Raw genomic sequence first — 27,740 nt, 5'->3', positions numbered from 1 at the left:
GCTGGAGCCTGCGACAGCATGGCTGTGGTCGCCTGAGGAGCTGGTGGCAGAAACTGTGCGGTGGAGGTCGTGCGTGTAGTTCAGCGAGTCGACCAGGTGGTCGTACGAGGCGGAGCTAGCTTCGCTGGACTCACTGGCGGCCGAGTTGGAGGGGCATACGGACTCTGTGTCAGGCCGCGGCCGTGGGTGGGCACGGATCTTGCGGTAGTACGAGCTGGTCCGGTTGTTGTTATTGGTGCCTGGGTAGAGGAGCGCATCCGCGTTCTCGCGCTGCACGTTCAGCGAGAAGTCCACCTGGAACTGGTGTGACTCCTCCGAGACTTTCAGGCCGTACTGCAGCAAGGTCATGGAGAGCCTCTGGAACTTCAGCGGAAGTTCGGAGGCGGGCTCCGAGGAGCTGGCGTCCTGCCGGAAGCCCGAGGACAAGAGGCTGGGCGACGTGAGCGCCACCGTCTGGGACACCGCCGTGGGGCTGTGTGGCTGGGCACGCGTGGCTTCCCCCGTGCTGTCGGCAGGCCACGCGCCAATCAACGGGGTCTTGTCGAGGTCGTCGTAGGCCGCGGCCAGCGCAAGGTGCGGGGTCTGGTCCGGGTCGCTGCCGAGCTCGGCCGTGTCGTCGTGCTCGGCTCGTAGAATCGAGTTGTTGATGGACGTGAAGCTGGGCGTGCTCTCGTTGGCGGTCACGAACGTGCTGAAGGTCTGGCTCAGCGGGGCCTGGCGCATCGTGGAGGCCGCCGGCGAGCAAGGGCGCGAGCCTGCGGCCGCGTCGTCCTCCGAGTCAATGTAGTCAGAGCCGAACCGCTCGTCATCCTCGGCCACAGGCTCAAAGCCGGGACCAGCCGGCGTCACGTGCAGCGGTGGCTCGGCGTCTAGGGCCGAGTACACGCTGGACGAGACACTCTGGTGGGGATGTGCCATTGGTGTTTCAAGAAGTGGGGTTTTCCGGGGCGCGGGCGGTGGTTTCGCCGTGATTCCGGGCGATGTAGGGTAGTTGCAACGGGAGTTTGGAGTAGTACAGCCGCGATTGCGGAGCTTCAGATCCAGCGGTCGGCCGTGGGCGTGGTGCTTGGTGGGCCTTGTCTGTGGCGTGCCGGGCTTTCTGTGGTTTGCCTTTCCAGCGTTGTGTTCCGCTTATATTTGTGTGCCAGAAGGCTTTGGCTGGTGCTTCCAGAAACTAGGCTCGGGCGGCTATATGGCCTCGGTATGTGAGGCTAGGGGTGCGAGGGGCGCCGAAGTCAGAAGGAAATAAACGCCCGAGAAAAATGAGCAGGCGGGGCAATGGCGGATTCTCGGCCTGTTTCGCTTGGACGGGCTTTCCAAAGGGGGGAATTTCCGTGCTGCCGATGGGTTTGCGCTGTGTCTGGAGGAAATTCCAGCAGGAAACACTGGCGGGCGACAGATTATTCCGCACTGGCGCCGCGTCCCGCCAGGCCCTGCTTCACGGGGCCGGACGCGCCTGAGAGCCTCGCACCAATGGGGCCTAATAAATGAGGGCGGGCACCAAAAAGCGCCACGAGCCGTTGCTGGAGTTCTGGAAACGATCAGCGTGGAGAGGATTAGGGGAGGATTTTGAGTTGGTAGAAAAAACGGGGCAACGGGGCGGCGCTGGCGGTTTTGATGGGGTGTTCTCAGCTGAGTCTGGCTGGCTCTCCAGGGCCACTGGGCCGGGTGTGCACATGCGCCGCCAGTCGCGTCGCTGGTGCCCCAGGCCCTAATGATGCTGGGCCCTAAAAATCCTGGGCCAATTGAAGCTGCTCGGTTCGCCTGATTAGTCAGCTGCAACCAATCCTGATAGAGAGTCTCTGTGACAGGACTTGGGTATTTTGTAGATCGTCGGCCCCCGCCCGGATCAGCCTGGTGGAGCTTTTTTCCCCACAAGTCTCTGCAAGGTCGCTCCAGCTGGGTACCGAAGATGTGGACCATGCTGGGCTCAAGACTACTTGGCTATCTTTACTAGTGCCTTGTTTGCCTTTGATTCCCAAATTATCGTCTTTCACTGCTTGGGCTCGAGTCGCTCATCCTGTATTTGTATGGCTAGTGAATCACAGCTCCACCCCAAACGTTCTATCGAAGTTACTCTGAGCCGTCCGACATAGCCGTGGCAGACTAATACCTTCCCCAATTCTTTTCTGCTCGAACCTTATTTTTTATGAAGTTTTGACTATTGATTCGAGTCGACAAGCCTCCGTTATATTACCAAGGTGAAGTCTGCAGGGTGTTTGGTAAATCCAGAGACATGTTCCGGACTGGCGAAGAATTGTGCTCTGAGGCACGATGAAATGGCCAAAAAAAGCTTCACGAAACCCAGCCATTCGCAGATTTCATTGAAGCCAGGTTTGTTTTTGAATTTTCTCGAGGTGGGCAATTTTTGCACATGGTGTAAGCAAACCACTGAACTTGTTGAGCAGCGCTCACACTAAAGTCGCCGGTCATAGACACACCAGCGCCAAGTGTCAGTTGTAGAAAAGTACTACTTGGCCGTATCACGTGAAAGTCGGGATATCGGGTGATTCCGATGCATGTGCATGCATTTACATTAAGCAAGTTTCCGTGAGCTCTCATGGTGAAGGTTCATTTCACTGGACTCTGCCGTGAGTCGGCCTCGGCCACTGGTTCAAATTTCCATTTGCACTGCTGGCCTTATGCACTCAAGGTGTACTTGAGCTGATTGTAGATGTACAAAGTTGGTGATGTGATTATTCTTGCGGCGTTGAGATCATATCCGAATAATATAATCTGGCCAAATGTTATCTCTTACTTTTGCATCATGCAGTGTTTGTCATGGGATTGACATACGCCAGGTTACAAGCACTTAGGAGACTGACATGACTTCGTTTCAGAGACGTTGGATTGTGCCACAAACCACTAATCGTCCTCTACAGGTTCCGAAACCTCGCAAAATGTACTAGTATTTACGCATCCGAATAATCGCAAGCCACCCCCAGATGCGGATTCTCAAACTTTGCTATCGCACTTCTGGAACACATCCTACACGCACACACCATTGTTGTCCATGTGTATTTTGAATCTTTCTGTCATTTTTGCCAACACAGATTGTGTCTGTCTAATGCCCTTATACATGGTGCCACCAAGGAGAGTTGTCGAATAGCCATGATGCACATACAAACACTCAACACTAGAAAGTGTGTACGGGACCTCTTTCATTGAAGCTTCTCGACACACATCACGTCTGATATTAAACACACGCACAGAAATGTTCCACAGAATTCAGTTTTGTTTTTTCCTCATCGACTTACCAACCACACTGCTTCCACTCAAATTACTGATTGCTCCAAGCCGCGCTGTTGTAGTGCTCGCGCAATTTTCAATAGGTCACGTGAACGGGACATTGAATTTCATTTTCATTCATTCATGCACCTTGGTCCCACATTCATGTCCACCTTCACCTGCCAGACGTGCTTTCTAGCGTCACCGGAAATTGGAAAGCACTTGTCGCTGACTCGCCATAAAACTGTGGTTTATGATTTGTTGCAAGAAACTGTAGAGTGCGAGGAATGTGGGGACTCTAACATCCATCTTCTCCAGATGCTTCGGTACGGCCTTTCGGACCTATCCTTGCTCTGCAGTGACTGTTCTCTGAAATCAGCCACCAAGCCTACAGCGCAATATACGCTAGCGAACGGCTCTCTCATTTCGAAATTGCCCCAGTATTATAAATTTAGAGATATCCATTGCAAGGAATGTGGCTCCGACCGCAAAGTGGCTGTAGGCGATTTTAGTGGTCTGCAACTCATCATGTGCTCCGGATGTATTGTTAAAAATAAGCTTCTGGCAAATAAGTTTGTCAGCGAAGACTCGGACGACTTTTTGTTTGCCTTACTTGGGATCAAGGAATATATTGCCAAGCCGGGGTCAAAGAGTAAGGGAGGTAGCAGGAAGCTTGGCCGCAAAGGTGGTCGTGACAAAAAGCCTAAGCCGTTTGATCCAGATGCAGAAAGGAGAAAAGCACACTATGAAAGCACAAAGGCGGCGCGGGATTCTCTCAAATCTGTGAAAACCGTGAAAGCTGTGGGATCGTCTAGTGTCAGCCCTAGTATCTCCAGAGGGACCACGCCTTTTCCAGCTAACCCAAAAGCTAAATCTTCATCGCTGCCAAAATTGGCTCAAAATCTAAAGTCAGGACCGAAATCCTCCAAGGCAAAGGGAACATCTGCCTCAGGCAAGAAAGATGAGAAGAGACTGGAAACTTTCGGGAGTCACTCAGAAAAGTTTAAACCGAGTCAAAAAGGAGCGCCTGTTCCTGGAATTGCTTCTACGCTCAGGAGTAGAGTATCAGATACTGTCGAAAACGGTGGCTCTGTGGTTGATACCAATGCCTCTGGAGCCAAGCAAAAGTATTCCAAAAAGCAAGACACGTCTGCTCCAGTCAACACTATCAAAAAAAACAAAAGTGAGAATTCAAAAGTAAACTCGGGTCTGTCTAAGAAGATTCTGCGCTTAGAAGAGCAAGTTGAAAGCATACCTAAAAAGACCGAAAAGTTCCAGAAAACAAAGAAGTCGCAAAACTTGGATGTGCCACAGAAGACAGAGAAATCCCAAAAAGCAAAGAATTCCCAAAAGACAGAGAATTATCAGATGGCGGAAAAGCCACACAACAAGTCTCAGATGACAGAGAAATTCCAGAAAATAGAGACATCTCAGTCTCATGAGCCTGAGGGCTCTCGAGGCAAAGCCAATACCTTAACTGGGCTGAACTCCAAGCAGAATATTCTTCAAACTCCTGGAGACAAAACGTCTGAATCTGCGCTTGTTAAATTGCCTCCTGGCATCTTTAAACATGTTCCTTCACCAAAGCCGAAACTCACATACGACTCAATGGATGAATACTTCAATGAAATGTGCTACAACCTTTTTCTTGAAGAAAAAATGAGTATTCACACGAGTCAAAAAGTCATCTTGACACCGGAGGACTTTGAGTTAGAGTGGTTTGCCGACCAAGATAAGAAGCACAGGCAGTTCAAACTTAATGTGCTATTGACGCAAGACTTTTTGGATCGATACCTTTCGAAAAAGATGCAAAACTTGAAGAAGAATCCGTTCATGGCAGGGCAGTCGCTTATTCTTATGTTGGGAGACGATATTCCCTGGTATGGCAATATCATTTTTGTCGACACCAAGAGCTCGAATCCCAGAAAAGGAAAACCAAAACGTGGAAAAGGATCTATAACCGACAATTCTCCCAAGCTTCTCGAGATTATTGTTGAGCTTTATAAGTGGAACAAAATGCCCTTACCAACAACTACAGACGTCAGGCTCCTTAAATTGTTGCCAGTATCAGTTCCAGTTAGCAGAGTGTTCACGGCAATGTCTCGTATTCTGAACCCAAAATTCATCGACATGATTCTAGGGAAAAAATCCATCAAACAGATATTTTTTAAGAACTACCTCAAGTTTTCTCGCGACAGTTTTAATGAGTCTCAAAAAGTTGCCGTACAATCGGTAATGAACAATTCAATAACTGTTCTTCAAGGTCCTCCAGGAACCGGTAAGACTTCTACAATCTACGAAATTATCTTGCAACTACTTGAAAATCTCAACACTTATCCTATCCTTGTGGTTGCGGCTTCGAATATTGCCATTGATAACATCGCTGAAAAACTATTACCAAAACACGGAAACTCAATTTTGAGAATTGTGTCAATGGAGAAAGAACCAGAGTACAGCAGAGAGCATCTTTTGTCGTCTATTTGTTTACATCACAAGGTGTACGATGGAATGCCTGCAAATCTTCAAGAGTCTATACGAGAGATGAGGAGACCCAACTCCAAGCTCAGTCAGGCCCAATACAAGAAATTGTTAACCACACAAATCGGCTATTCAGATAAAATTATTGCGCTGAGTAGAGTCATTTTCACTACAACTGTGGTTGCTGGAGGAAATCAGCTCAAACCAATTGCAAAAATGCCCGTTGTCATCATGGATGAAGCTACTCAGTCTTCGGAGCCCACGACATTGATTCCCCTATCCATGAACGGTGTCGAAAAATTTGTTTTTGTTGGAGACCAAAAACAATTGAGCAGTTTCTCTCAAGTACCGAACTTATCCTTGTCCTTGTTCGAGCGGATTCTCTCGAATGGTTCCTATACAACACCCCACATGCTTGACACACAATATCGTATGCACCCTGCTATAAGTAAGTTTTCAAGGGAAAAATTCTACGATGGTCTTCTCAAAGATGGCTTGACTCCTGAAGACCGCAAAATGGTCGGTATTCCTTCGAACCCAGTTGCGTTTTGGGATACTTGTGGGAAATGTCCTGAAGGAACTGTCTTTTCGAGATTCCGCGAGGATAGTGGCCTTACATATGCCAACAAAGGAGAAGTTGATTTCATAGAAAAGGTGTTGCTTCATCTCATTTATGAGAAAAATATCAAAAAGTCTGAGATTGGTGTGGTCACGCCTTACAGAGGCCAGCGTGACTTGATCTCTTCTGTTTTGGTCAAGAATGATCTTGTTAATCCCGAGAAAGATGAGGTTCATGTGGAGGTTGACCGTGACGATTTCTTTAATGAGTCAAAGCCCGTTACAATCCATACTGTGTCTGATATCATGATTGCCTCAATTGACGCCTTTCAGGGAAGAGAAAAAGACTTTTTAATTATGTCCTGTGTGAGATCCAACAAACAAAACAAAATTGGATTCTTGAGCGATGCGAGAAGAATGAATGTCGCCTTAACAAGAGCAAAATATGGCTTGGTCCTAATTGGAGATGTTGAGTGTTTGAAAGGTTCGGATGGCTTATGGAAAGAATACATTGAATCTTTAGAGGAAGCTGGATCAATCAAGAATACTTCTGATTTCAAATTTGACTAGTTTTCGGACGAAGTGGCCCTCGCAAACTATATATTTATTTGAGCTATATTTGTTTTTTCTTGAGTTCTTCACTGCTCAACTCCTCTGTCTTTCTGCTTCTTAAATACTTGAGTAATCCAAAAAACACAATAGAGCAAATAGGACCAAGCAAAGGCAGGAAGACGGCAAGCTTATGTTCGCTGGGGAAGTACGCCTGCTGCACCATTTCTTTCTCAAAAAACGCCTTATCGGATTGCTCAACACTTCGACCAGCAAATGCCACAGCAGCCCCAAAGTCGTTCTGATGCAATTTCTGAACAGCAATGTCGTAGTTTTCGAGAGCTGCCAAAACATGCTCCCTTGTGGATTCCGGTATGGAGATTCCGTTTAATGAGCTGGACAATTTGAGGAGAGCAGTCAAATTGTTCAACGCCCGCTTCAAATTCTTCAACGTAGTGATTCTATGGAACGCAGCGATTCTAAGGGCGGGGCTCAGAGGTGCGTTGGGCACGCCTAGTAACTCGAACAACTGCGAGGCAAAAATATCGAAAATCAGGTTCAATTCCGCAGTCCTAAATTTGAATTTCTGATCACGGTCGATTTTGGTGTTTGCGTTGTAGATATGCACCCCGCCCCATTGTGGAATTAAAAATGAGTTGGTTTTTGAACTCTCCGCAAGCAAGTGCACATTCGCGTATGTGCTTTGAGGGAAGAAGACAAGAAAGTTGATTGAAGGTGCAATATCATGCGTGTTCAAGTTCCATTCCCCGTAATTTATGAACGTCGCCAAGTCACTCTGGGGAATAATTCTTGCTGTGCCGTCTTCGTTCAAAATGGGCTCGCTTTGCAACTTAGAGTAGTATTGGATTTGGCTGCTGGGTTTGAATGTGCTCGAATTGCTGAGGGCATCAAAGACCGGCTGAATGAATTCAACCGCTTCTTCGATTGGCCAGTCTACTTGGCGCCCATCTTCCACAAACAAGTTGAACACCACGTTGTAAGTGGGAGAGTAAGGGAAAACCACATCTGTGCTTGGCACATCGGCCAAAAGCGTCGAAATGAAGGCTAATTCATCCTTAAAAACGATCTCGAGAAGCACTTGGCAGATGTAGCTCGCCAAGTCACTAGCAGACAGTGATTCTATATGTGTCAAAATGCCAATTTCTTTCGACGTCTTGGAAAGCTTGTACGAATTTATCGACTCGGCATTAACGTCTGTTTGATGTTCTTCAAGTCTCACAACATAGTCTTGTAACTTATCGATTTTTCCAGCATCTCTAGATTGCAAAGTGAGCCCCCAGTTGCGAGCCAAGTTTTGTTGTGCAAGCGACGCATCAATGGCTTGTTGGGTATGTTCGATAAGACCCGGAATTGCTTGCGAATTCTCGAAGTACACTGGAATATTGATCTGTGAGCTCTGGGCAAACTCGTCGACTCTGTGCTGGACATCTTCTGCCGGCAAATGAGCCCTGTGAATCAGAGTGGTGAAGAAAAAAAGAGGAGCTCCTAAAAACGCCACAAACGCACTCAAATATAGAAGAATGTTCACCCTCGTTGCCTTTGAGCGCAGCAGCTCCTCGGTTTTAGTCATTTGGCGGTATTTACGGCTTCAGTGATGCGAGTACTCTGTCGACTAGTATACTATTGGCGAGGCTTGAGGCGTCAGGCACGACGGCGCGGGCTTATAAAGTTCCATGTCTTTGCCAAAAACCCTTGGAGCATTTTCGAAAAAAATCCGATGCCTCTTTTTTTGGCTTGTGGATCAAAATATTTGAATATGGTTCTCATTCATAATTGGTCTTCTTTGCATTCGATCTTTTTGACGGAGTCCACGGTCACCGCAAGTATGAACAAATTTTATTGTTTTACTGATAACCGACGAATGATTGGAGAAGTGCGGGACTTTCAAGCAGAAAGTGTAAACAAACGCTGTGATACTTTTCCGTCAAATTTCAAAAATTTAGACTGCCTGCTTTCTCGTATCCCAGAGACTCCTACTCGAGAACTAAACTAAAAAACAAACTCTCAGATATAGCTACAAGCGGCGTGGTCGGACATCTTCATTCAACTTATGAGGGGGTGCGCAACATCGCAAGAGATTTGCAATCCGAGTGCGAGCGTTTTTTCGCAATCCATCCACAATGTTCAAGAAACCTCCCCAAGTGAAGTCGTCTTCAAACGTCAAGTCTTCCGAGAGAAGACATTTGTTGGTGGAAATATGTAAGCAGTTCAACATCGAAAAAGAAAATCTCTCCAAGGACCAGGAGTTGGCGTTGCTTCCTGCGGTTACCAAACAGGCCACCTACCATAGTATCCAGGACCATAAGGGAACCATATTTTTTGATGGCGACGAAAAGCCAACATGGTTTCGCATCAGAGATTCTCGTTTGTACCCGACAGTCTATACGCTTTGGCGAGCTGGCTATCTTTTGCCCGTGATTCTCACTAACCCGTTTGTCATTAGCCGCATAGTGGGCAATGCCAATCTCTTGTTGCCGGGGTGCATCCCTCCGTTCGATAAGCGGGCTTTGAGAGGGGCCCTTGTGGGCATAGCCAGCTACGACTCGCCAACTGTCATCAGGGCAATTGGCACGTGTCTGCTCAATTTGACCCAATTTGACGATGTCCAAGATAGACAGGGAACTGCAGTGACGATCATCCACCGGATTGAAGATGAGCTTTTCAACTTGTATGAGGGCGAAAAGGCCCCTGAGTCTGTTGACGATGCGTTTCCAGCCGCCATTAAACAAGAACCCGAAACAGATGAAACCGAGATATCGGACATTGCCAATCAGGGGCCTGGAAGTCTAACCGAAGGCTCTTCGGATGATGGAAAAGTCAAAGACACAGACGCGGATCCTGTGAATGATCTTGCAGAAGCTGTCGATGAGCTCTCTGCAGAGGATCTTGACAACTTTTTTATTCGCTCATTTGTGCAATCCGTAAAAGTCAACAAAATTGAACTCCCTCTTTCAGCCTCAAAATTCATGGCAGACTATATCCTCAAGAATTTGCCAAAGATGGACACCAAGTACGCCAACATCAAGAAAACAACCTGGAAGAAGAGCGCAAAGTTTCTTAAGGCCTTAGAAAAGATGAAGTACCTTACTTTGAAAGGGAAAGGTGATGACGTGAACATCGTCAGCATCACCGTGCCACCCGACATACTTGCTAATTTTGTGACACACAAAACAATTGAATCACTGAAATCCAGCAGTGGTGCTGTCAACAAGAAGACATCCGACAAAATGTTGGTTGTATCGCTCTACAAGCCTACCAACAAAACTAGAATGGTGTTTAACAAATTGGACTTAGATTATCAGAAACTTTATGCATCTCACGAGCTCAAAGAAATAATGAACACTTACATAAAAGAGGCTCAATTGGCCAGCAAAAAGAACCCAAAGTTGGTCACCTTGGATTCGGCTCTCTCTTCTGCTACCAGCACTTTTGATCCCGAGGTAAGCAGAGATAAATTGTTCCCTTCGTTTTTGAAGAATTTCTCACCAAACTATACCATTTTGCCTCCAGGTGGAGTCCTTGACGCGTCTTGCGTAGTGAAGAAAGGTGACCCGAAAAAAATCAAGATCCTCACGCAAACTGTTCTCGGGAGGAAAAAGACTACCACGGTGCTGGATTTCGAGCACTTTCATATTAAGCCTCAAGTGTTGGCCGAAGAGTTGAAAAACAAATGCTCTGGTTCTACGGCCATTGGACCAAGCAAACACAACCCTGCAGTGTTAGAAGTCATGGTCCAGGGCCCGCACGGCAATACAATCATCGAATATTTGAAAGACAAGGGTGTCCTTATCTCTTTCATAGATTTCGAAGACAAAAGCAAGAGCAAGAAGAAAAGATGACTGTCCTTTGAATTAAACCGTAGTAGTGACATTTTTGCCTATGTAATGATGTAGTAATACAATGTGACCCATGAAATGAACCAGCAAGGTGGTCGTACCTTGCTGTCTGAAAAAAATATATAATGTTCCAGAGGTGAGACTCTCAAATAACCATTTCTACAATTCTCTGAGCCGCTCCTGTGGTGATGAAGGCGGACTTGGTGGAAGGATTGACCCGAAGGCTCTGTGCTGGTATTCCACCTGGGTATTCGTGCGCGTTGCGGCATTGACTGATGTCGATGTACGTCAATGGCGCATATCCACTCAATAGAGCATCGACACCAGCTCTGGTGACACGCACGCAACCTTTCACAATAAGTTTCTGGAGGTTGAATAAATGGAGCGAGACAGAAACTAGGGACCGGTCGCTGACGGCAGAACCACAGAACGATAGATCCAATTCTCTCAAGTTGGGGCATCCTTGATATAGGGCGTCAATGGCTAAATCCAGAAGAGCGCAACAAAAGTTGAGATTCAATATTTCGAGGTTCGGTGCCGCATTTGAAAGGGATATGACAGCCTTGTCGGATAAGAAAGTGCAATCTTTGAGTGACAATTTCTTGAGATTGGGAAATGATTTGTATGTCCAGTACTGAAAGCCGAGATCAGTGATTGTTGTGCATCTAGTCAAATCTAGGGACTCAAGCCTCTCATTGGCGTGAACGGAAATATGGTTCATGATGTTATCTGTCAAATGCTTGCAATATCCGAGATTGAGAATCCGTAGATGCTTTGAACCAGCTTCGTTGTTGTAAATACCCTCGGAGCCAGGGGACTGTGACATGATACCTGGCTTCACGTTTGACCACCCAATTAGTCTTTCAACAACGTTGTCCTGTACTTTTCGGCAATTAGAAAAGTCCACTTCTTGTAAATGTTTGCCAACGGACGGGGATGTTAGGTCCATGATGGCCATAGCGCTGACCTCCCAGAGGCAGCGCATTTTGAACACGGTGATACTGCCAGCCATACCCACCTCATTGACAAGGTAGCTGAAACCCTCATCGGTAACATGAAAGCAGTTGGAGATATCGATGTAGTTTGGCCTCGAACCAACGAAGTCTGTGATAGAGATGAGGGCCTGATCAGTAATAAGAGTGTTCCACTTAGAAAGATCAAGCTTTTCGAACAAGTTCGGGGCGACATACAACAACTGCCTCCAGCGTCTGCTGACGAGCCGTAACTTCATGAGCTCTGGAAGAGACAAGAACTCAAACGCCCCAAGCAAGACCTTATCGGGAATCGAGCCAGTGGAAACCAACACAGAGGGACGCCTGCTCCCAGCGAGGCTTGAGAGCTTGCTTCGTTTGCTATGGGGCATATACTGGAAGGAATTCCTTCTGGATTGAGCTTGAAACGTATTGAACGACGGTATAGGGTTTTTTGGAGGGACTGCAATATCCAACGGCCCTCGGGGAAGCGGCTCGTCTGTGAGGGTAAAATCAGACAAGCTCTTTTTAGGGTGGAGACTCCTGTCGTCCCCAGCCTTGATCTTCTTGAAGCACTTTGATCCTGTTTGAGCATCGACATCTGTCAATGACACAGGAGAGACAGCACGTGTACTGGAGCCCTGGCTCTGGGTGGAAGAGTCCGAGGAGCTGACATTCCAATTTGGATTGATGAAGAACAGCAGCGGGGCCGCCGCACTTAGCGGATTGGGGCTCGGGGCGCGCGGGCTAAGGCAGCCACGATCGAACAGGAGACCAAAGCGCGGAGACAACGAGGGCTGGAGGAGAGGCGACTTGATGGAGGCGTCGACGGCAGGCTTCCTCACGGACACCGTGGCGAGTTTGCCGTAGTCCAAGGAGCTGTTCAAAGACTTCCGCTGGTGTGCCGTTACCCGCATTTCCTCAACCACGTTCGGGTACTGTCGACACACGGCCTTCAACAGGTCCGTGCGGATGACGATGAGCTCTGCAGACGAGACGGATCTAATGCAGGCGCTACGCCTGTGGGACACGTTGCCCTGGATGTACTCGAGGAAAGACATCTCGCCGAAGTAGGAGCCGCTGCACAAGCGCGCGAGAACCTTCTCTGCGTTGGCGGCGGCGTCAAAGTCAACCACCTCGACCTCGCCGTGGGCGATGAAGAATATGTCGGAGCCCGTGTGCCCCTTGCGGACAATGTATTCGAAAGGCATGCACTTGACGGGCTCCGCGCCCAAGGCCAAGCTGTGGAGGATGTGCGGCGGGAGGTTGTGGAAGATGGGCACCGTCTTGAGGAACTCGTGCACGGACACGGTGCGGTCGACGTTGTCGGCCAGCGTGGGCGAGGACCTGCGGGCCGAGGGGTCGTGGGGCGCGTCGCCGAGCCGGGCCAACGGCTGCGGCGCGGTGGGGGTGGGCGCGGGCGTGCGGGCCAGGCGGACAATGGGGATGTCGGCCCGGTTCTTCTTCTCCTGCATTGCCAAGCGCTCCTGGGCCTCGTCGCGGATGCGCCGCTCGATGAGCGGGTACGAGCGGAGCACGGAGTTGAGCGCATCGGCGGTGAGCACGCCCATGAGCACGCGCAGGCACGCCACGACCGACGCGGTGCGGGGCCGGTTGAACAAGATGCCGATCTCGCCAAAGAACGAGCCGGGCGCCAACTCCGCGTAGACGGACTCGCCGTCCGTGGACGCCACGCACACGGAGCCCTTCAAGATCCAGTACATGGACAACGCCGGGTCGCCCTGCTTGATGATGTACTCCTGCGGATGGTACTGCACGAGGTTGAGCTTGGCGGCCACCTTGGCGTGGAAGCTGGCGGGCGCGTCCTGGAAAAGCGGGAACTTCTGGAGCTTGTGCAAGAGCGGCGAGAGCACGTGCTTGCCCGCGGGCGCGTCGTCGTCGTCGCTCTCGCTGTGGGTGCCGGGGCTGTCGAGGTCGCCGGGGCTGGCGGCCTGGCCCAGCACTTTGAGGGGGGCGCCGAAGGGCTCGGCGAGCGGCGAAGGGCTCGACGGCCGGAACGTGCCGGGCGACGGCTTCATCTGGGGCGCGGGCGCGAGGCTGGCCGGGGGTCCGGGGCCTGGCTGCGGCGGGTCCTGGGGGAGGCAGCGGGGTGCGCCGGGGGAGGATTTCTCGCCGATGACTGTTTTCTGGCCGATGGATTTCTCGCCGATGACGGATTCCTGGCCGGGTTCAGCAGTGCAGGGCGTGGGGATCCAGGGCTCGTCACGAGACCGGGCTGGGGCGAGCGGTCTGGGTCTCCGGCTGGTTGGTTTTTCGCTGCTTTGGACGTGTCGCTGCTTTATGTGTGTGTCGCTGCTTGGGCGTGTGGCGGTCCGGGTGGGGTCCAGGGTCCGTGGGTGTGTGGTGCCGCAAAGGGGGCTGGGGTGTCTGGGGCCTGTGTCGTGGGGTGGTTTGCGTGGGGCAAAACTGGTGCACGCGAGAGGCTCGCGAGGCCATGCCAGATCTATATATTTCGCGGGGCCGGAGCGGCGCGGGAAGATCGGCCCGCGATGCTGGGTGCTCAGCGCAGGCCCCGATGGCAGGCGCAGGATGGCGGGCGCTCCAGCGATGCACCGCGCGGATCTGGCGGCGCGGCCCTGGAGAACGGCGGGCTTTTTTCTCGGGGTGGCCTGATGTTTTTTTTTTTCCCGCGCGGCTCAGGCCTGGGCCAGGGGCACGGTTGGCCGGGCAGCACGACTTCCAGAACCCACCGTCATCCATGGCGGGCCGTGTTCGTTCGGTGCACCTTGCCTTTTTCCTTGTTGGGGGTGGGGGTGGCCTTGTTCTGTTGCCCGCTGAGCTGGCGCGCTGCCCAAACCGTGTACTTTCTTTTTTGATATTTTTTTTTTTATATTTTTGACTTTTCTAATTTTTGTTTCACTTCGGTGGTCCTTGAGCACTTGTGTGCTTCTGCCGGGTGGCGCTCCCTCTGGGTTGTTGCCTTGCTGTTTATGTCGGAAAGGGCCTCGGGAAAATACGCCCCTCGTAATCTGGCCGTTGCCCGCGCATCGGGGTGTGCATCCTGGGGCCGAGGACCGACAAACCATCGAATGGGCCTCGATACGGCCGGCCTGATGGCCTGCGCTTCTATAGCAGAACGGGCCGCCTGGGCTGGACACGGTGCTTTCTGGCTGAGCACGTGCCCGCTACCATGCAAGCCCGGCCCTTGTTCCCCAGCCCGGCCCTTTTCCTACTCACGCCTACTAACTGTTCCATGCATATGTTCTTTGGCTGGGGAATGTACGGGGTGGACCGTGTCACTCCGACAGATAGTCTGAGTGCGCCACACCGTGCTGGCACGAGGAAGCAACGAAAATTCGCAGGGCCGAGTTTTTTTTTTTTTATGAGGCAAGTCGAATTCTTCTTGGCTCTCGTGGCGGGGTCGCTTGCATCCAGGCATTTTGGCCGCTTGCGTGCCCAAGACTCTAGGCTTTCGCCAACGCAAGTGATGAGTTTAGACTATCGTTGGCACCCTGATGCAGGAACTATGAGGTCATTCTTCCGCAAGGCGTTTCGAACATCCCCGCAGTATTCTCTTTTGCTGACTAATCCTGACAAGACAGTTTGGGGAATCAATCGAAATCCGATGTGCTTTCCCCCTCAGGCCAAGCAAACGCGCTTTCCTCAAGGTCAACCTGAACGGCCGCACGCCGCGATGCGCTTGCGGGACTGGCCCCATTTCAATCTCGTCTATTGTATTTTTCGCTCTGGAAGTCCATCGTATTTTTCGCTTCGGGAGTCCATTGTATTCTTCGCTTCGGGAAACTGAAATAGAGAGGTGCCGAATTGTTCGATGCTCAGAACATTCGATCGTAATCCGTCATCGCCACATGTTCTTCCTAAGCCTCGCGAACCTTCCCAAGGCACCAGCAAGTGCCCCAAATTTGGAAACCTTCTTTGACCACATCGGGAACATAACAAGTCCCAGCTCAAATGTGCGTGGCTGAGTCTGCCCTCATCATTCGGCCAGCTGAGGTGCCAAAGGTTCATCCACCCTGCTCGTAGTCCAGTTCTAGTCTTGTTACGTGAGCTACTAATAAAGCAAGAGTCTCGGCTTCTTTGTCAGAATTTGTGAAGGTGCCGTTTCGCTCCAACTACAGAATGACTTCTTCTATTAGTCAAAAAGGTTTTGATTCTCTATCCTGCACCAGATTGTCAGATGTCGATTCCATAGCTTGGACTACTTGGAAGCGCATTCTACACACTGGCGGAAAAGCTCCCGACAAACAGTTATGTAGGAATATGATCTTTTGTTTTTCAGGGTACTGAAGAATTGGAACGGGGACAAGCGAATCCACTGTTGAGGTTTGATCGCAATATCCACAACTGCGATCTCACTGATGCTTTTCCAAAATAGACAAATTCTTGATCGCACAAAGTCAAACATGATTTTGTTAGGCAGGGGTCGAAGAGACCATCCGAACAATACCTTAACCGTAACTTATTTGAAGTAGGGATGACTGTCATATCAAATGTCTAAGGTCCTTTGGGAGAGATCTGTAGGGAATCTTCACCTCACCCACAAACTGGCGTATGCTATGTCCATAATCTTCTCGCATAATTTCTTCAGAAGTAGGAATTGCGCCATGTATTTTATACGTATAAGTTAGTACAGTTCTTTCGAATAGCGGTTTCAAAAGACAAAAATAATTCTTCTCGGACACCCCTACCTTGAAGCTATGCAGACAGTTCTCCGCCCTTCATCGCATATGAGTATTGAACTCGTCGACTCCACCTCCCTGAAATTAACATAGGGAGAAATTGCTCATGCGTGTTTTGAGACTATTATGATGAGCTAAACAATGTTCTTTGCCTGGCAAAACACGGATGCTGCTTGGAGTTGAATGGCAACTTTATAATACCAGCATCTACCGCCAGAAACAAGAAAAACTACGCTTAGTGTTTACATCGCAAAAGAGCCCAGTATGTATGTTGACCGCAACTGGACCGCTGTACCTAAAAATTCACACGAAGCCAATTCAAATTTACAAGATTATATGAGCTCAAGAGATCAGGACTGTGCGCAGGTACCAAGAGCTCCAAGTATTTCAGTGGCGCTGGTGACTGAATCGAATCACAGGGCTCTCCCGCCGGTATGTCATATTTCTGACGCCGAAAGAGCTCATCTATAAACCTTCCGGCAATATCTATGTACAGTGTTGTGTCCTAGAGCTTGAAGTCGATAATGACAGAAGGCCCCAAAGTGCTGCTCATACTGCAAAGGCCAATCAAGTTGGGATGCTTGGTTCCTGGAGGTTGGCAGCTGTACACGGCCTTAGAAGCTGCCTGTACGTTTTTGATAATCTCCTCGTCACTAAAGTCACAGCGACCCACAGGGAAGTAGAGCTGGTTCTTTTTTTGCTTGAAAGTGTATGCAGAGGCAGTGTTCTTCAAAAGATCCACAACATTGTCCGACACTGTGCCCTTTTTGGCAGAGGGCATCAAGTTTTTAGGACCCAAGATTTTGGCAATTTGCCCAAGCTGCAGCACCATATTTGAGTCAGCAAGACACTGCGTGTAAGATGCCACAGGGAAACCTTCTTTGATCTTCGCGATCAAGTCGGCACCACCCACTAACGTTAATTCCTTCGAACGTTTAATTTCTTGAATCTGTTCGGCGTTTTCAGTGAATATAAGCGTGTTGTTGGGTCTCACTGGTTTTGGGAAAATGATCTGTCCCAGCAAAGGGTGTGATCCTTTTTCGGGGATCACTGTGATTTGCAACGTAATGGTCGTCATTTCGGGCGACTTTCCGACCTCAGATGCACGCATGAATCTCATGGCTTTGGGAATATCCATATATAAGAGGTGGTCCTGAGGCTTCACCTGCTGTCTGGCTCTCAATTTCGCTTCTCTAGCAGCAATTTTTTTCGGGTCTTTCGTGGCGGTGAGTTTGGGCGATGGGTGCCTGATCGCGATCTCCTGGCTAGCAAATGCATACAGAGAGAACAGGCGGATCAAAGGCGCCGCAGCGAGCCTTTTCAAAGGTTGGGCAAACATTTGTTTGGTGTCAGTTTATAGTCTGAGATGAAAAAATTCTGTTGGTGTCCGTTTAATGTTCGCGCGCACAACCTGGTCACGTGACTATCGTGAAGGACATGGTCTGTTCTGACAAATTTGGTCTACAGAATTCAGTGGCGATTAGGGGATAAATGTCACACATTTCAATCAAGATCAATTTTCACTTGGATTTTAATATGCCTCTTACTATATGAGTGCTCATATATCAACATGCGTGAAGCGCTAGCTAGTCTATAGAAGTAGTGAGATGAAGAATTGCGCGAAGCGACCGCGTGTCTTTTTGGTTCACCTGAGTGTGCCATCCATGAACGCTCCATCAGGGGCCCTTTTTGAAATTTGCATGCTTCATCTATGTAGAGTACAGTAACCTCTTAAAAATCGAATCATTCTAAAAGCATATGAATACGGCTTCCGCACTTATTTTCGCGAATGGCGAAGATAACCAAGGAATAATGACTGTCAAAAATTTCCGTAGCTTCGTGTATAAAGCAGATCTGGATTTTTTGCTGTAAACCCTAGCAAAAATCAATGAGGACACTGACGCAAGCTGCTGGTTTTAGAACTGACATTTGAAAGTGTTATCAATCACGCCGGAGCTCTATTTAGGATACCCGGGCTCAAGACCTGCTGTCGAATTCGAAGTTTCGGGTGCATCTCGAGTGAACTTGAAATTCCTCTCACGCAATTGTAAGTAAGGAAAAAGTAGTTTCATCTGCAACTGATGTGTTTTTATTTCAGCTGATGTCTCTTGGTTAATTCGATAAAAAAATAGGACAATAAAGAAGCGTTCGATTTGGCTTTGCTGGACATTCTAGCACTTATCCAGCTTACAACCATCACCATACAATGCTGAAATATTTTCAATCATTTTCCATGGGTTTCTCTATCATTTTTATTCAGGGCTAAGAAAGACAGAGCACATTCGAAGCCGTGGTCTTTCAAAGAAGTAGCTCATTCCGAACCAGTATGACAAAGAGCTGCTCTCACACGCAATGTATTGACTGATCGTAGAATTGTACACCAAGGGTATTTTATTTTTAAATTGCCAATACAATTATGGTTCGGTACAGAGAAGCTATGCATTTGAATAAGACTCTAAGTTAGAGGCCCGAGCCTATGGTGCCGTTTGCTGCAGAAAATATTTCAATAGAAGCTGACAAATGGGGAGATGGAAGGAAAGAGGCACTTGCGTTATGAAGTCCAAACCTTACGTCTCGTTCGACACTGTGCATCGATCATTTGCTGCCGCAAAATCTTGGGTCGTAATTCTATTCATCTCCATGTGCTTCTGACGAGCCGGCGTACAAGAATGCGCCCAAAGAGAAAGTTGAAAGAGTATCATAGAGAATGTGTACTCGAGTAAAGGCATCACAGGCGATTTATAATATTGACTGTGCTTATTTCTAAAAAAAATGATGCGAATGTGCCGCTTTGATACATCTACACTTCAGTAGCATTCAAGGTATGATGCATATCTTTCATGTAGTGCGACATGTTCATAGCATAGATGGCTATTGTTCAAGATGGTTTGCTCAAATCTCGATTTGGTACCGAAAGTCAACACTCTGCGTTTATTTTTAGAAAACTGATTATTACCGAAAGCTTATTGTACAAGATTGTAAGCAGCTTTTATTCTGTGAAACGATGCTCTGTGTGTTTGTCTGCTCAAATTCTTATTCATGAACCACAAACGGCGGTAGCCTGGTGGTCAAGAATGGTAAGAAAATCTTGTGAGGTGCAATGATATTTAGAGGCCAATGAAATTAGAAGCAAACATGTGCTGAAGCCCTGTTCAAGAATTACACGGAATAAACCCAAAGGTGGCGCAGTCCCGCCAGTATTCAGAATAGAAGCGGGCCAGAGATTTTGGGCCAATGTGACAGCAAGGCATACGGAAGCGACCGGCACGGGGATTTTAGAGAGATAATTTCCTCATTCGGAAAAGTCTGCGTTTGCCATTACCATAATTTGGAACCGCCATGCCGATGGGCCTTTCGTGCAGAAAGGCTTCCTTCTGCCACCTTAACTTCACCTTTGACTGGATTACTATAGGGAAGAGGCATATGTGTTTCGTAAGGCCATTTTGGTCTTTTGGCGCCCGACATTCCAAATGCCATGACCAAAACGCTAGCTGACGGGTCACGTGCCGAAAAGATTGGCGTGACCAGTTGGGCGTAGTTTTAAGGTTTGCACGGGCAGAAGACCGGCGAGGTCAAACACATGGCGGATTTTGTATCTGTGATTGGCCCAAAACTTGAGCGGACCTTCAGGGGACGGGCTGTGCTAGGTGCTGGACGTCGATCCCACGAGAAAATATCCAAGAACTATGGAAAAAACAGACACTGAACACCAGCAGCCCATCTCGACGTAAGAGCACGGCGGCTAAGTGAAAGTTTAGGCAACACAGGTCAATTTGAGGCAGCCTCTCGACTACTCTGGCTCATTGGCCGGTGGAGGAGAGACCATTCAGAAAACGCCCGGGGTGTGAGCAGAGAGGGAGATTGTGGTTTCCTGCGATTTCCGGTTCCCGTTGTCTGTTATGCCCCTAACGCTCCGCAAGACTGAGCCACGCTTGAAATTCGCGGCCCCAGGCCTAGGCCCATCAGCACGCTATTTTTAATGGTGCACGCGTGCGTGTAGATAGACCGTGCAACGGCCACGCGATACGCGAACGCGGGCAAGAGGCTTGCCGGGGGCTCATGCAATACGGTTGGGCCCAGGGCAATGTAACCCCCGGGGCACTTGTCCCGTATGGCTGTGCTGAGCACAACAGAGAAAACCAACAAGCGGCAGAAACAACGGAAATTCCAAGCTGAAAAAAAGAGGAAGTAACTGCACGGAAGGCCCTGGGCAGGGCCAGGCCGAGACCCAGTGGTAGTGGCGGGCGAAGTCTCAGACACCAGCCGGGCTGGAACAGGCAGGACAGCCGATCGAGCGTCGCTGCCCCGGGAAGTCCAGACTTAGCACGTGCCATTTGGGAAAGGAGAATGTGTCATTTGGAGAAAACAGAAGAGCCATTTGGGGAAAGAGAAAAGATGAGAAGAAACGCACCAAAAGATGAGAAGAGAACGTGCCAAATGCTCTGCTTTGGGCGGCGTTTTGCTCCCCTCATTTCCACGCTTTTGGCAGGCTTTGGCAGGCGCGCCGGCTTGGGTGCCCGCTGCGCGAGGCCTCTGACTGGGGCCCCCGATACGCGCGGCCCGCGGCCTGCACACGGAGCGCGGCCCGACGTATTTCGCGGCCTAACTTTCGTAGCCTGAGCCCGGTGCAAGTTTCCGGGGCCCAAGCCTCTCGCGAGCCTGCGCCCTATGGGGCCAGACCCCAGAAGCCACCAGCCAGCGCTGCGCACGACGGGAGAGCCTATCCAGGCCACACCACGCAAGAGCAGCAAGAGCAAAAAAAAAAAAGGGATTAGAAATAAAGAAAACATCTCTCGTCTCAGCCGTGTAGTCGGGAGGCCTGGCCGGGCCCGAGAGTTCCCGCGTTTCCATATTGGGCGACGTTTCCTGACCGGCGGCCCTAAATGGAGAACGCCGGCCAGGGCTTCTGGCATGCTCTGTTTCAGTATCAGATTTCTCAATTCAAGTATGTACGGTACTTCGGATCCTTAGGATACTACTATTCTCTAAAAACCCTTAAGGAAGAAAGGAAAGGGAAAAAACTTTCCCTGTACGGAAGTTTTTTCCTCTTGCCACGTGAGGGATGCCTACATGGCGGATACCACGTGACACTCTGCGAGGTGGCTATTCTCGCGAAGCATGGCACTCTAACTTGTCTCCGCATGCTGCTCCATCCTGCAAGCACGCAGCTCCATGGCCTCGTAGCCTGGCGGCGGCCTTTTTTTTTTCTTCCTTCCCCTCTGTCCTGCTTCCTTCGCCAGGTCTCAGCCACGCTTCTTCTGGACGACACGGGCTCTTCTTTTGTTTTAAAGCCACCGTTGCCCCCCTCCTGCCCCGGCCTTCGCCCCCACCTTCGCTCTTCTTTCAGCTCGCTTGTTATCTGAGGCTCCATCCATAGAGGCTACCCCGCGAAATACGCTGTATGGCAACACGCCGGCCCAGCTAAACGCCGACCCCGCCCCACGCCCCCTCGTCCTGCCACAAACCGGCCCGTGTTTCCTGGCCCCCGCCGTGCTGCAAAAATACGCCCCGGCGCCCGCGTCTCCCAGGCAGAAAATACAGACGCACCCCCAGAACGGCCCGGGCCTGCCGCCGACCCCCAGCGCCAGCCGCCTGCTCCGCAAAATGGCCCTGATCTCCCCCGCGTCCACCGAGGACGCGCCCGCGTCGGTCGCGGGCGTGCCGCTCCGCAAAATTGCCGTCGGCGGCGTGTCCGCCGAGTTCCCCGCCTTGCTCGTGGACTGCTACCAGTACATCCTCGACCACGGGTTGGTCGAGGGCATCTTCCGCGTCAGCGGCTCCATCAAGCGCATGCGGGACGTGACGGCCAACTACGCGGCGTACCGCGACTGGCTTGCGCACGGCAGCCCGTCGCCGCACGACGTGTCGGGCGTGGCCAAGAAGTTCACGCGCGACTATCTCGCCAGCATGGGCGGGCTTTTCCCGCCGCCGGTGCTCGCGCAGCTCCGGGCGCTCTTTGCGGCGCCCGCGCCGCCCGGCAGCACGCCCAGCCTCGAGTCGTGCCGCAGCACGTCCACGTCGTGCAGCTCGGGGCTCGAGTCGGTCTTGGAGGAGGCCGCTGAGAACACTTACCCGGCGCCGCGCAGCGTGGCGGACACGCTCGACGCGGTGGCCGTGCTCCTCGTGTCGAAGAACCTGGCGCGCAAGAACGCCGTGTTCATCTACTACTTGTCCGTGTTGAGGTGCGTGCTGGCGCACCAGGACGAGACGCGCATGCCCAACGCCAACCTCGCCATCGTGTTCCAGCAGTATCTCTTCGAGACCTGGGTCGTGGCCGAGCTCCAGCTGTACCAGGGCCTCCTCAAGTTCTTGTTGGACCACTACGACACGTTCGTCGCCAAGTACCGCCTGAGCTTGGCGCTCCTCGGCGGCATCGACGAGCCCGCCCCCGCGGCGGACGCCGGCTCCGTGCACTCCTCCGAGCCGGTGTCCTCGTCGCCGTTGACCGAGTACTCGCTGCACCAGGCGTCGCCGCCCAAGTTCTCCGTCTACGGCTCGCCCGAGGGCGGCCGCTCGTCGCTTTCGCAGAAGTTCACCTCTCTCTGGGAGGCCTACGCCACGCCCGCGAGCCGCGCCAGGCGCTTCTCCTTCATGTCCCGCGGCTCGGGCAGGTCGTGCGACCGGCTCCCCTTGGACCCGGACCCGCTGCCCACGGCGGGGCCGGCCTGCTCCAAGGTGACCCTAGCCGCAGCCCAGCACCAGGTGATATCCGAGTCCGGCGAGCCATTCCCGGGGCCCTCGCCGCAGGACACCGAGCCCCGGCAGACGGCGCCAGGCACCACCAGCCGCACCAGTTTCATGGTCTTCCTCGAGGCCGCCAACGACTTGGGGGCGCCTCCCAAGTGGGCCAAGCAGCCCGTGCGTGCCGAGCCAGCGGGGCCGCGCGCCGCGAGCCACTCGCCGGACAGCCTACCGCGCGACCACAACCCACCTTCGTTCCCAGGCGCCGCCAAGCGCCAATCCATAGGCCGCAGGTTCTCGCTCTGGCTCCACAAAAAGTGAGGCCCCCCTGGCGCTCCAGCCGTAAGTGTTGGGTGATGTGCCTTTCCGTATCCACTGGACGTGGCGCTTCCGCTGCCTCGGGCTTCTGGCGTTTGTTGCGGCTTGCCCTCTGGCATTCAATTCTTCGCTTGTTTTATTAAACAGTCTGGGCGCACTGACTCCACGGGGGTCGCTGTCTATGTTGGTGTGCTGAGCTGTCAGCCTCGCACTCGAGATAGTTCCCCGCATCGTGCTTCGACCCGTCTCTTGTACCATTGATATTTATGCTTACGATAATACATTACCACACCCCGTTACGAGCTCCCGCTGGCTTCTGTCTCTTCGCCTCTTTTCGTTCCGAGTTCTCATGGGGCTGACGGCTCCACTGATTGAAGCACTGCAATCACTTGTATGTGATGGGGTTCAACTGCTAATTTCTCGCGCGACAGCCACAGACAACCAAGAGCAATCCCACCTGTCAAAAAAACTGGGATCGGTATTTGTGCGGTTGATGGCTGCCAAAAAACAACTCCAGCCATCCTGCCATCAGAAACAATATATTATATGGGGCCACTTTAACAACCTGAAGCGGCCGCACACGGGCACGACCTGTGCCGGCGTGGAGCGCGTCATAATTAATCGTGCATACTTGATCATGCATAGTGAAGAGATCAATCGACTTTGAGTGAGCCACATAGCGCTGATAAACCATCTTCTTCCCTTGTGTGTCAGGCATCCCTCCCACGATTTCTCGACAGTCAGCCCAAGATGCTCTCTCTGCCGAGCCAGTTTGAAATCCTAGCCTCGCACAAAATCGTAGGGTTTCCCGATGGCAACATCATCAGCTGGTGTCCGCAAATGGATCTCCTAGCCGTGTCGATGAATCATACTTCGATCTGGATGTTCCGGCTCGATGGTGAGCGCGTGTACTCCATAAACAATCGTGCAAAAATCCTACATCTTCAATGGAGCCACAGCGGTAAGTTTTTTGTGTTGTCGGGCACAGATCATGCCATCAAAGTATACGACTCCAACAATGGGAAACTTGTCAATCTGTTCGCCACATGCGCAGAACAAAACATATCACTTGTGAGTTGGGCCTCCGTGAATGTTTCGAAATCCATTTCTCCTTACGACGACTCCGTTCCGTACCAGGATCTTTTTCGTGTCGAGATTCTAAATAACATGCCTAAACTAGGAAACGAAGTGGATCCGTCTTCAGTCGACTTTTCCGGGAGCCCCGCAGCCAGCGCCAACTCCCCATACACGTCATCGCTGGTGATAAACACAACGGATAGTGACACTTTCATCGACTACCTTCTCGTGGCTAATGGTGATCAGAGCGTCTCCGTGACGTTCAACAATCTCTTGACTGTAACCGGGATTCTGGTTCCTAATAGTACCTTTAGCTTTCTCAAGCATGCCATAGGCGAAGACTTCTACCGGCAGTCGTTTCTTGTTCGGGACTCACTGTCGCAATTACACTTACAGGATCTACACATTGACGTCAGCGAGCCTAGAAACAGAAGTCACTTCTTCGATTCCATCAGGTATGCTTGCCAGGTCATTTCAATCATGAATCATATTAACGAGCAGTTCTGTGCCATGCAGAACGAAGCAAAAGAGTTCATTGCTCTCTATGACCGGTATTTAGCGAACTATAAGGACCTGCTCTATGCGGATGTTGACGTCATGACCGATTTTCCTCTGGGCGATGACATCGAAGAGAAAGTTGTTCTTGATCTTGGTGCAATGCTTCTTACAGGTCTTATCCCAGCTTCTACAAAAGACTACTGGCTAAACCAGTTCGGCGAAAGGGGGCTTATGAGACTTTCTGCACTAGGAAATGCCGTGTATGATAATATACGTAAAGTCGTTTTTACGCAGCTCATATTGGGGCTGGAAAAACTCATCATCTTGCTAAGCTATTTGGAAGGTTTATCAAAAGCAGCTGATCTAATGCGAGATGATGACTACGGTATAAACTTAGAATCTGTTCAAAAGGCTATTACGCTTGCGCAAGACTTCATCAAAAAAACTTACGGATTCATCTGGAAACTCAACGATGAGCACGAGTATTTCAACCAGTATCTAAATTGGCTCAAAGTTGAAATTATTGAAAAGCTCTCCAAAGAAGATACCGATCCTGAATCGTTTTTCGCAGATCACCCAGCTTTAGAGTTCAAATCGTCGCTGATTATGGAGTACTTCAGTGACTACATGTTTGACTCCGTGTTGATGCAAGAGCTCGATTTGGATTGTTCTAATCACGAAATTTTGACAAAAAGAGACCGCCCTGGGCAAATCTTGAAGAGCCAGATTTCAGATCTTCTGACTCAACTCAAGTTCATGCTTGCAGGCATGGAAAACTTCTTTCGACAAAAAGTCGTTTTCGAGCCCGCTGTTCCGCTCGACACACCCTCCGACGGCAAACAAAGTAATCTTGAAATGTTTGGCACAAATAAACTAGTTACATCTGCTGATATCAACGCTTTACACGTCACAAAATTTGCTGGCACTGCCTCCAATATGAACATGATTTTTCCAGGCAGAATAGTATGGCACAGACTTCTTGACGAGGAAAATGTTTTGGTTTTGTATGAAGTTAACCTGGCGAGTCGCAAGTTGGATATGATACGGTTCAACATCCGCCCATGCACAATGAGTTACGATGACTTGAGTGTACTGAAGTCACTCGTGTTTAATTCAGGTACCACCGTGAAGGTGCCCTCATTTGTGACTATCAATAGTGTTGAGAATCCGTCTAACATGATGGCCTTGATTTTAGACGAGTCAAAGAAAGATTACATGCTCATCCGCATCTAATCGTAAATATTTGTCATCGGGCTGATTGTATACTCGCCTTTTTCATCGACATAGAATTGGCGCACGACGTATTGTCGATAATTATGGAGTAGATTTCTTTCGTTAGGAATCAACTGTTTATGCCGCACATATTTCTGGATAGCCGGTGAGAGTTCGTTTTTCTCTTTTGCCCTTTTCCTGAGCATGTAGCGGAAAAAATTAGGATTGAATTCTGGTAAGGGCTCTCTCTTAGAGGTGGTAAATTCTATCAAGTATAGCAAATCCTCCTTTTCAATTGGCTTGAACGAATCCAAGAGATGTTTGGCATAGTTCACTTTTTTCTTGAGCTCGGCTTCCATGGCTGCAACGCTAGGTGGAAGTCCATATCTATTGGGTTTATAGCACACATCTAGCATGTGGATTTGCGTATCCAGCAACGCATTGGCGTGTGTTTTCAAAAATTGATGGAAAACAATCAACTTCTTGAGAAGTTCAGATTCTTGAGGCACTTTATCTGTGGAAGTTGCACGGCCCAATAGAGAAAGTGACCCCAAGTCCGCGTTGACTGGGATTTGCATGGCTTCCAAGAACAGAAACTCTGTTGCAGGCTGCATCTTTGCAAGAGCATCGTGGTATTCTTTGCATCTGTTAGAGTCACCAAATTCGTCCATTAGATGCACTTGCGGCCAGACCTTTTTGAATGCGCCGTAGCGGGTGTGATGAAACTTTTCGACCCACAATGGACGTGGCTTAAGATCTCGGTACACCAAATTGAGGAGCTTGTCGAAGTCTTTGTACTTTTCATAAATAAGGATATCGTCAAGAACCGATATAACACGATCATAAAGCTTTCTGTCCACGACAGAGTATGTAGGCACGGATTTTGACTGTGTGAATTGTGCCTTAAGCGTTCGTCTCGCAACCTCGAGACTGTGGTGGTCTAACGGTAGACGGGCCACTCTGCGACATAGGCCTTTATAATAGGATAGGTACATTTTGCCAAAGTAGAATAAGCTGGACCAAAAAGTTTTCGTTGTGTGAATTCGCACTGGTCCAATGGCCGCTTCTATCAAGCAAAGTGTTCACTCGGTCCTTTGTATGATATGGAGAATTCCAGATCTGCAGAATGTGAGATGATCATACGCATGAGAAATGGACTGCAGATAGTATTTGCACCAAGTCTCTCCAATCGGTTGAAGAGCATCTCTGATATTGAGACTGATGTCTGATGATGTATTTTTGACCAATTATGAAAAGCGAATCTCAAGAATAGAAGTTCTCACATAGTGTCTTGGGATGTGGATATCACGGCTGTGTGTGTCGTTGGAGATTCTGTGCGGAAGACATGCATCTATTAGATAGGCCACTGTTCTGATTAGAGCCTTAATATTATTATTCCAATTGTTGTTCGACCTTCCCAAAAGACATGAAGCCTAAGAGTTTTGGAGATTGTTGGTTTTAAACTCACAGAAGAAGATATCAGAGATTGACAGAGCCTGGCAGCTGGCCTACTGAGATCAAATTGCTCTCGGACGTGACTTACATGAGACAATTTTGAGGCCACAATGGAAATACGTGGATCCAAATGATACATTCTCTGAGTTGGAGGCGTTTAGCTGATTGTGATGCCCGTCAGCAATAATGTGAAATAC

At 50.0% G+C, this 27,740-nt stretch overlaps 8 protein-coding genes across 8 annotated transcripts; 3 read left to right on the top strand and 5 right to left on the bottom strand.

Moving 5' to 3' along the window:
* Positions 1 to 6,787: 6,787 nt before the first annotated feature.
* METBIDRAFT_32229 (PIG-S family GPI transamidase component) lies at positions 6,788 to 8,447 on the bottom strand. The gene has a single exon (XM_018856012.1). The coding sequence runs from the start codon at positions 8,402 to 8,404 to the stop codon at positions 6,878 to 6,880; it is 1,527 nt and encodes a 508-aa protein (XP_018710721.1). The 5' UTR covers positions 8,405 to 8,447; the 3' UTR covers positions 6,788 to 6,877.
* Positions 8,448 to 8,954: 507 nt separating this feature from the next.
* Positions 8,955 to 10,673, top strand: METBIDRAFT_43791 (uncharacterized protein; the record flags this gene model as incomplete). Its single annotated transcript, XM_018857699.1, has 2 exons — positions 8,955 to 9,618; positions 9,652 to 10,673. 2 exons carry the CDS (start codon positions 8,955 to 8,957, stop codon positions 10,671 to 10,673), a joined length of 1,686 nt encoding a protein of 561 aa, XP_018710720.1.
* A 142-nt stretch (positions 10,674 to 10,815) lies between these two features.
* On the bottom strand, positions 10,816 to 13,680 carry METBIDRAFT_78652 (uncharacterized protein; the record flags this gene model as incomplete). Its single annotated transcript, XM_018858909.1, has 1 exon — positions 10,816 to 13,680. The coding sequence occupies one exon, from the start codon at positions 13,678 to 13,680 to the stop codon at positions 10,816 to 10,818; it is 2,865 nt and encodes a 954-aa protein (XP_018710719.1).
* A 92-nt stretch (positions 13,681 to 13,772) lies between these two features.
* On the bottom strand, positions 13,773 to 14,577 carry METBIDRAFT_192518 (uncharacterized protein). Its single transcript, XM_018854854.1, has one exon. It carries the CDS (start codon positions 14,360 to 14,362, stop codon positions 13,865 to 13,867), a length of 498 nt encoding a protein of 165 aa, XP_018710718.1. The 5' UTR covers positions 14,363 to 14,577; the 3' UTR covers positions 13,773 to 13,864.
* A 2,230-nt stretch (positions 14,578 to 16,807) lies between these two features.
* On the bottom strand, positions 16,808 to 17,641 carry METBIDRAFT_43956 (mitochondrial 54S ribosomal protein uL1m; the record flags this gene model as incomplete). Its single annotated transcript, XM_018857725.1, has 1 exon — positions 16,808 to 17,641. The coding sequence occupies one exon, from the start codon at positions 17,639 to 17,641 to the stop codon at positions 16,808 to 16,810; it is 834 nt and encodes a 277-aa protein (XP_018710717.1).
* A 4,265-nt stretch (positions 17,642 to 21,906) lies between these two features.
* METBIDRAFT_12244 (uncharacterized protein) lies at positions 21,907 to 23,304 on the top strand (the record flags this gene model as incomplete). The annotated part of the gene is made up of 1 exon (XM_018854196.1): positions 21,907 to 23,304. One exon carries the CDS (start codon positions 21,907 to 21,909, stop codon positions 23,302 to 23,304), a length of 1,398 nt encoding a protein of 465 aa, XP_018710716.1.
* Positions 23,305 to 24,051: 747 nt separating this feature from the next.
* METBIDRAFT_44233 (anaphase promoting complex subunit 4) lies at positions 24,052 to 26,109 on the top strand (the record flags this gene model as incomplete). The annotated part of the gene is made up of 2 exons (XM_018857761.1): positions 24,052 to 24,497; positions 24,534 to 26,109. The coding sequence occupies 2 exons, from the start codon at positions 24,052 to 24,054 to the stop codon at positions 26,107 to 26,109; spliced, it is 2,022 nt and encodes a 673-aa protein (XP_018710715.1).
* Positions 26,106 to 27,083, bottom strand: METBIDRAFT_43330 (uncharacterized protein; the record flags this gene model as incomplete). Its single annotated transcript, XM_018857646.1, has 1 exon — positions 26,106 to 27,083. The coding sequence occupies one exon, from the start codon at positions 27,081 to 27,083 to the stop codon at positions 26,106 to 26,108; it is 978 nt and encodes a 325-aa protein (XP_018710714.1).
* Between the last annotated feature and the right edge of the window lie 657 nt (positions 27,084 to 27,740).

Source organism: Metschnikowia bicuspidata (assembly GCF_001664035.1).
Source record: "Metschnikowia bicuspidata var. bicuspidata NRRL YB-4993 chromosome Unknown METBIscaffold_4, whole genome shotgun sequence".
Taxonomy (NCBI): domain Eukaryota; kingdom Fungi; phylum Ascomycota; class Pichiomycetes; order Serinales; family Metschnikowiaceae; genus Metschnikowia; species Metschnikowia bicuspidata.
Note: the sequence above shows the minus strand (reverse complement) of the source record. Positions and strands in the feature narration are given on the sequence as shown.

Bases quoted from the DNA above. Each gene is read 5' to 3' on its own strand.
- METBIDRAFT_192518 (XM_018854854.1), bottom strand. From the start codon at position 14,362: ATGGATGACGGTGGGTTCTGGAAGTCGTGCTGCCCGGCCAACCGTGCC.
- METBIDRAFT_32229 (XM_018856012.1), bottom strand. From the start codon at position 8,404: ATGACTAAAACCGAGGAGCTGCTGCGCTCAAAGGCAACGAGGGTGAAC.